Source organism: Syngnathus leptorhynchus, chromosome 13 (assembly GCF_054491065.1).
Source record: "Syngnathus leptorhynchus isolate UIUO chromosome 13, UIUO_Slep, whole genome shotgun sequence".
NCBI lineage: Eukaryota > Metazoa > Chordata > Actinopteri > Syngnathiformes > Syngnathidae > Syngnathus > Syngnathus leptorhynchus.
In genome coordinates, this window is record NC_141207.1 from 7,886,806 (window position 1) to 7,894,535 (window position 7,730).

The 7,730-nt window shown below is 48.5% G+C and overlaps 2 protein-coding genes across 3 annotated transcripts; both read right to left on the reverse strand.

Moving 5' to 3' along the window:
- Positions 1-646: 646 nt before the first annotated feature.
- On the reverse strand, positions 647-2,501 carry LOC147047329 (GTP-binding protein REM 2-like). 2 transcript variants are annotated; one of them, XM_085928452.1, is made up of 5 exons: positions 2,450-2,501; positions 1,828-2,163; positions 1,680-1,753; positions 1,224-1,401; positions 647-942 (listed from the first exon to the last, which is right to left on the reverse strand). In XM_085928452.1, exons 1-5 carry the CDS (start codon positions 2,499-2,501, stop codon positions 647-649), a joined length of 936 nt encoding a protein of 311 aa, XP_085784578.1. The 2 variants fall into 2 exon arrangements, with proteins under 2 accessions (XP_085784578.1, XP_085784579.1); XM_085928453.1 differs by having other exon boundaries at positions 1,828-2,149; positions 2,448-2,501.
- A 2,087-nt stretch (positions 2,502-4,588) lies between these two features.
- On the reverse strand, positions 4,589-6,662 carry nrl (neural retina leucine zipper). The gene is made up of 4 exons (XM_085928571.1): positions 6,084-6,662; positions 5,723-6,010; positions 5,156-5,371; positions 4,589-5,048 (listed from the first exon to the last, which is right to left on the reverse strand). The coding sequence occupies exons 1-4, from the start codon at positions 6,660-6,662 to the stop codon at positions 4,881-4,883; spliced, it is 1,251 nt and encodes a 416-aa protein (XP_085784697.1). The 3' UTR covers positions 4,589-4,880.
- Between the last annotated feature and the right edge of the window lie 1,068 nt (positions 6,663-7,730).

Below are 7,730 nucleotides of genomic sequence, written 5' to 3' on the forward strand. Positions count from 1 at the left end.
GTGTCATGACGTCATCACCACAACTTTGCGTTACGATGGAGCACCGCGTCTCCTTGACGACCGTAACGTGGCAACAATGTTTCCGCCGCGTACGATGAGTTTCATATTCCTTCATCCTCATTTTATCTCTTTCCTTTACTATTCAGTGGTTCCCCTGCTTGACCGTCGTTGCCATGGATACCACAATGAGACTAAATGAATCATCAGCGTGGTATCCCCTCCTCGTTAATGACTTCGGAATATTCCGTCAACTCCTCCTCGTTGTCACTGAGATGAACGAGGCAGACTATTGTTTGACTATTAAAAAAAAAAAAAAAAAGCCTTTTATTCACATTGAAGTATCACGACGGCAGCTTATTTATACACAAGTCTTGTGTTTTTATCCGTTATGTACAAAATATGAGGGGATAAATATAACACACGATATTACGCTTCCCGTTTTAATTGAAAGATTTTTGTGATGCAGCCACATTACCTCACTAGCTTATTTGTACACATCAAATTAATGGTGAAAAAAAAAAAAAAGTTTGGAAATGATTTGTCTCCATTTTTTATACCACGAAAACCTGGCATTAGGAAAGGGGTGTGTAGACTTATTATATCCATTGCATGTGGTACCCGAGCTCTCAAGTTTTCAATGTCCTCGTCACAGAGCCCCCAGGTCGTGGCAAGAGCGCGACTTCTGCCGGAGGAAGCGTCCGGCGTCCCCTCGCTCGCGTTGGTAGCGAGGAACCAGGCTGGACAGGAAGCGCTTGGCGCGTGAAGTGATGTTCTCCCACTGACCCCCGGCACTCATTTCCTCCTGGCTGGTGCCCGGGGGCCACGGTGGCTGGCCCCGCGCTAGCCGCACAACACTCTCCAAGAGCTCCTGGGTGCGATGGTCCAGAGAGGCTGAAATCTCCAGATAGAGGCAGTTGAAGAGGGTGGCGCTGGACATGGCCTCTAAGGGGGGGGGGGGGGGGGCAAAATGAGGAGTTTGTCAGGCTTGTGGTTCCATGACATTCCAGATTTTTTGTGTGTGCAGGTAATGACGTTAATTTGGTCTCTTATAGCGGTTGTAATTCCACTCTCAGCCAATAGATGGCAGTACACAAAGCACCTTATCATCCAAGACACCACAAGATGGCTCCAATGCACTACTTTTACTTCAAAGTTATAATCTGACCTATAAAACAGCGGAGGAAAACTTCCTGAGGTACCACTACATTGGTTATTAATCTGACCTTGAGTGGTGACTTCTCGAGAACGAACCAAGTCGCTTTTGTTGCCCACCAGGATGATGGGAGTCTGCGGCTGGGTCTCTCGCAGGAGCAAGCGAAGCTGCGCCGTGCGATGGAAACTGCGCCGGTCGGTCACCGAGAAGACCAGCACGCACACTTCGCTGCGCAACGCTGACAGATCCTGACGAGACGAAATGAATAGAAACACAACATCCAATGATTCATCTTGTGTTTAGAACACTCCCTCTAGAATTTGACACCTTCATGCAGTTCTTTCGCACATCTGTTGGCATCCCCCCCCCACACACACACACAGTCACACACACCTGAGTCGTGCCGCCGGGAAATGAAACACGAAAAAACAAACGGATAATGAGCACACTGGGTGGTCACAATGTGGCCATTATTATTGATCCCAAGAGAAGGACGCATTTGCATGTCCACGCATGTTTGTCTCACATGTCTCCAGTTGTCATAGATGACAATGTCGCTCTCCTCGTCGTCCACGGTGACGGCGCTGACGCGGCCCTCCCCTGAAGACAACAAGAGCACGGGTCAGCCTGGATAATCAAGTACTACCAAATCTCCAATGAGCAAAACAAACAACCGTCTGAATCCACCGAAGTCGTCCTGTCCACGTCCCCCGCCAGGGCGAAGGCCAGCGATGACTTCCCCACGCCGTTCTGTCCGAGGAGGGCGATCCTCAGGGGGCCGTCAGGCCTCCTCTCCGCCTCCTCCGCTGGTGCCACGCCGTCCGGCGCCAGGCTGAAGCGAATGGGCGGCGTGGCGGCGGCGGCTCCGCAGTCCGCCTCCGAGGACCAATCACAATCGTCGTGCACGGCCTCCTCCCGCCTGAGCTGATGCTTGATGGGCAGCGGCGTGCTGCCTCGACGGGCGGTCGGCGTGCCGGTCAGGGTCATGGGGTCACACTGGAAGATATGTTGGAAGTTTGGCAGGGAACCATCTTTGAGTGGGCGTTCAAACCGTACATTATTTTTGCCTGCCAATGAGTCAGGACAAAAAAAAAAAAACAACGATAGCAACCTGGTAAAAAGAAAGCATATTTTAGAATAATCAAAAACATATTTCATGTTGAGAAGAAAAAAGGATTTGGAGTGACAGCATTTTTTTCACATTTGTGTCAAACTAACCATAAAACCGCAATATATAAAATAAAAAAATAAAAAAGCAGCAACTATTTAACTGATTGATGATTTATTTCTTTACCTTAAGGGGCTCCTCCTGGGTCTTGAGTCCATCTTGGGGCACATCTGTCGGCATCTGCAAGCTGAGACACGACGCTGGATGAGGACTCGGTGGGGTGGGGGTGGGGGGGGGACAAAGTGGGGAAAAGACACCATCCAACAGAAGCATCCCCCAACCCTCAATCCCGTCTTCACCCACTCACGCAGCCACTCAGTGAGTACCTGAGCCGTCCTCACCTGTCACGCGGCTCTCTGCAACTACAAGATGATTGGAGTGCTCTCTCTCTGTCTCTCTCTCTTTCTCTCTCCCTCTCTCAGAGTTGACCTTTCTGTGTCAATGCAAAAACGTACCGCTAGAGGGCAGCAAAGTACAATGTCTTCATGATGAAGAGTTTTTTTTTTCCCCATCTTTTGAGGCTATTCCAACTCTCAAACACTGAAGCTATCTACTAGCCAGTCGATGGTGTTTTGCATTGTGTGTTAGCAAGTAGCTAATGAAAAGCAAAAATTGTGTTTATTTTGGTTTTCCCAAGACACAAAGTGTAGTTCTCTTATCACCTCTCTTCTCTTATTATCAAAATATGGATTTGCACCTCATAATTTGCTATGTGCTCCCTTTAGTGAGAATGCAACGCGTAGCCGTGTGACACACACACACACACACACACAAACACACACAAAGCCACAAAAGAGTCCGGCAGTGGACTGCCAGGACGCTATTATAGGCCTAATCCTGCAGGCCAGAGAGAGAGCCAGAGACACACAGAGAGAGAAGGGAGGCGGCGTTGAAGATGAGGTCATTCCAAACAGCGCACAGCCGGGGTCACTGACCCCCCCACACCCATAGAGGGCCGTGGATAAAGGGATGGAGGGATGGATGGAAAGAATAGGCCGAGAGGTACGCGTGCGGAGCGCTGAATGGAAAGCTACAAAAATGACGGTGTGGCTAGCCACATGCCGGAGCTTTTCTTTCAAATGTGTTTTTTGTATTTAAAAACTGTCTCAATTCATCAAATGGTCAGCGAGTCAGAGTATCTGGTCAAGTATGTGGCGTTTATTTGCCGTGAAATCACACTACACTACAGTTTGGAGCGAGATCCCTTCACATTTTCTCATCATTTGTCTTCCTTCTAACCGTCGCAGGGCAAAACCAAGAGTAGGAAAGTCAATTACACACTAATAAGATCAAATGAGTGATTAGAATCAGCACAAAAAGGAAACAATCAATAAATATGGAATAAATAAGTGAATAAATTAAACAGCAACTTATTTATTCTACCCTCAAAAAAAATAAATAGTTCTAATGTATTCACCCTGTCAAAGAATTTCATGTCTCCATGATTGTTTTGCTGCATCGTGACTTATTAATTTTCAGGACTGAACATGCTCGATAATGCACCAATTATTATTATTTTTTTTTGCCTGTGGTCAATTTGAAGCCGAGGATAGCTTGGGACTGAAGTCACAGTCTGATGCGATAACACCTTTCAAGCAGCAACTCTTTTGTATATGTACAAAACCCCCCAAAAAAGGAAAAGAGCATAATGGAAGAAAAAAAAAAAAAAGGTGCGTCTTGTTCTGGCTTGAGCACAATCGCATGCAGGAAAATTCTCGTGGTACATTCCTTAATCTGACAGAAAGAGCTGAAACGCTTTGGTAGGCAACTGTGAAATATTAACTGCATGCCACAGACGCTTCCTTCAAACTTGGTTAGCCAGAAGCACCACTGCACGACTCGCCATCTCAGAAGCAGCCATTTTGAGATGCAGCATATATATAAAAATAACGACATTTTCAGCCTGGAAGCCTCTAATGCAGGCTGAGAGAAGTTTGCATAGATTAAAATGCTCAGCAGTGTTAATGCAAGGTAAAATCCATATCAAATTCATTATATGGACAAAAATATTGGGACATAAAGTGGAAATCACAATTGAGTCAGTTCCCAAATTGAAATATGGCTAGATATTACGAAATTTTGAAAAATCCAAGTGAACATGACCAAAGAATTTTTTATGTAAATGAAAGGTCTTTTATTTATTTCGTTATTTATTTATTTATTCATTTATTTTTGTAACTTGTTCATACTTGGCATTTTACCTTAATCTAGTTTTTCCTCCTAAATTATTATTAATAATAATATTAATAATAATAATAGATGGATTTCTTTGGTGTACTTTAAGGAAAAAATGTTTTAGAATATTGTGAGAATAATGCTAGATCTTTTCATGAAAATTTGGTGAGGTGTGTCCCAGGACTTTTGTCCACATAGTGTCGCATTTCCCATTTCCACAGTTGCACTGCTGTCCCCGAAACTCGTGCAACCATCATTCACAGTGTAGTCAAAATGAGTCCAAACAGCAAACCCAACGAATGAAGAGTCACAAGCATCCATGTTTGCTCCACGTCGGCTCTTGTCTTTTCCTCTGTGTGGTTTCGGTGGCAGATGTGGGTCACCTCAGAGGAAAAAATCGGGCGGGGGCGAAGGTGAGCCGCCGCCCCGGCCGCCATCGCCGCGGCCCGTCGGGGTTTCGGCGTGGCTGGCGCTGAGCAGCTTCTCGTAGCGGGCCTTGTAGGCATCTCGCTCCCGCAGCACCCGAGTCAGATCGCACTGGAGCTGCTCCAGCTGAGTAAGCAAAAAGACATGACGGTGCTTGTGACTGTTGTGGGTGGTTCTCAGAAAGCGTGGTCCAAACCGGATGGCCAAACCAACCCGAACAGCATCGGCCGTACCTGTTGCGTGAGCACGTGTTTCTCCGACTCCAGAGCGTGGCGGTGCTGTAAGCGTTTGTAGCGGCACGATTGGGCGTAGCCGCGGTTTTTAAGCGTGCGCCGCTTCTGCTTCAAGCGCACCACCTCGTCCTTGCTGACGCCGCGCAGATGGCGGTTGAGCTCGCGTACCGACAGGCTCACCAGCTGCTCGTCGGAGAAACGATCGTTCCCGTCGCACTGCCAGACACAGAAATGAGAATAATTTATTTTTTTCCCACCAGTGTTGAAGATAATGAAAGATGCGTTTATGCTATCGTGTCATGGCGGATGTTTGTTTGTGGGTTGGCTGTCCAATAATCTGTCATGTAATCTGACCTAAGTGTGCCTGACAGTTATCGGGATTACGCCAACAATAATAGCAGATATTAATCTAAGACGGAACTACGCTCCACATAGAGCTCAGAAACATCCACCAAGACTTCCAAGTTTTTTTTTTTTAAGTCAATCATGTTTAAACTGCTGCCATCAAAAGTGAGCACACCCCTAGGTGAAAATTCTCATTGTAATCACTTTATTTGTTAGACCCACCTGACCCACTTGCGAGTGATGATGATGGTGAAGGCCGGCGTGCATTTGGTGATGAAGGTGGTGCTGATGGTGGTGATGCTGGTGGGGGACGAGGCGGCCTTGGGGGCTGAGGGCTTGCGGGTAAGGAGCCGGCCCCGCCGAGGTGACGGCGTTGGGTAGCGAAGGGTTGGACAGGAAGAGGAGCGGTCGGTGGCAGAGGTCGCCGCTTTTGGAGCAGGACGCGTCGGCGCCGCTGTCGCTGCCCGAGTCGCATAGGGTGCTGCTGGAGTTCTGAGAAAGACCTGGAAACTAAACCAATACACGGATTCGATTAATCGACCGTCCATTCATCTATCCGTGCAAGGATCTCGTAGACCCGTACCTGGGAGCTGACGGCCGCGGCGGCCGAGTTCAGCAAAGCTTCCACGGCGTCCTCGCAGCCGAGGAAGCCGTTGCCGGGCGCCCTCTCTCGCTCACCCAGGGCGCCCAGCAGGGTGGCGGGCCCCGGGACCTCGCCGCCAAACTGCTGCTGCAGGGCCGCAAACCAGATCAGGTCCTCCAGTGAGGCCGGACCGGCGCCTTGAGGATGGCCGGCGTGCCCCGAGCTGGCGTCCGCATTCCCTTGCGATCCCGCGGAACCGACGGCGGACGTGAAGCCGGAGAGCGGGAAGGAGATGGAGGACGACGATGACGACAGCGAGGACGAGCCAGACGGCGGCGGGTGGCCGTCGCTCAGGGTGGGCGAGGGCGGCAGCGAGTCGTAAGGGCTGGAGCTCAGGCTGGATTCCGGCGGGGGCCGGGCGCCGTACGGCGAGCCGCCCGCTTTTGGGTACCCGCATTGAGCGGACAGCGGCGGCGTGTCGGGTTTGACCTCGAACTTGAGGAGGTCAAAGTCGTTGAGGTACTCCATGGCCAGTGGGCTGGGGGGGAGGGAGTTCATAGGGAGGGGGGGTGAGGACATGATGTCTGCTGTCAATCAGGAGTGCCGGAAAGTCCACCGGAGAGCCTCGGGGCAACTCATAGACGACAGCGGCAAGCGAGACAGGTGAGGATCTTCCTCTTTTTCCAAGCGTGATTCCTTCTGGCCGTGTGCTTCTTTGCTCCTGGAGGAAGTCAAGCCAAAAAAAGACAAATTTTGTCCACTGACACAATAATAGCCCGATCATTCATCCATGATTTGACCTCAAAAACTTCTCTGCTTGACAGTTTCCCTATCAAACATAATCTGGGTTAAAGATCTTTTCTACACATGGTGCTTTGATAATTCCAAAAATTGCTCCAATCAAAATAATACATCCTTGTGTCAGCCATTGAAAACTACTCGCAAATACATTTCCGTCAAAATGCGTTCTCAAAACAAATGTAAACTAAATTTAACTGGAACTAACTTTGATGTCTTTAGGTCTTAGTGATTATTGATTAGACACACTCATAGATGTCTTGTGCAGTGTGATAACTGAGTAGGCTTAATCATTTTTGACACAAAGATTCACAAGTCTCATCGGCCAAATCCAATTAAGGTCGGATGCTTAATCCACAGCGGACACTTTCAACGGGGACGCAAGCACGCTCATGCCGAGCCGCCATTTCAAATAACTACAAAGAAGTACAATCACACATTTTCAGTGGGTCACGTTCAGAGGGTCAAACTGACCCCTTCTTATCTTGATTATGAAAAGCGGGTTAAAACGACCTGACAACGTGGCAAAAGCGGGTTTAAGGATTCTATGATGGATCTGAACAGTTTTGATTGGCTTTTTCACAAAATGTCATTCGGGTGTGTTGGAGCGAGCGTGATCGCTAATTACAGACCTTTGATTGCCATCAAAATGAAAGTTTAGGGTAAAAAAAAATCCACCTTTGACTCGCGCCTCTGCGGTACACCTCATTAGTTGGGACCCCGACGGTCTCCAATGAGCCGCGGTGGTCGTCAGCGGCGACGGAGGCCTCCATCATCACACACGCGTACTGTACACTCACACATGAATAAAAAAAAAAAGTATGAGATGAACTTACCGTCTGTCATAGA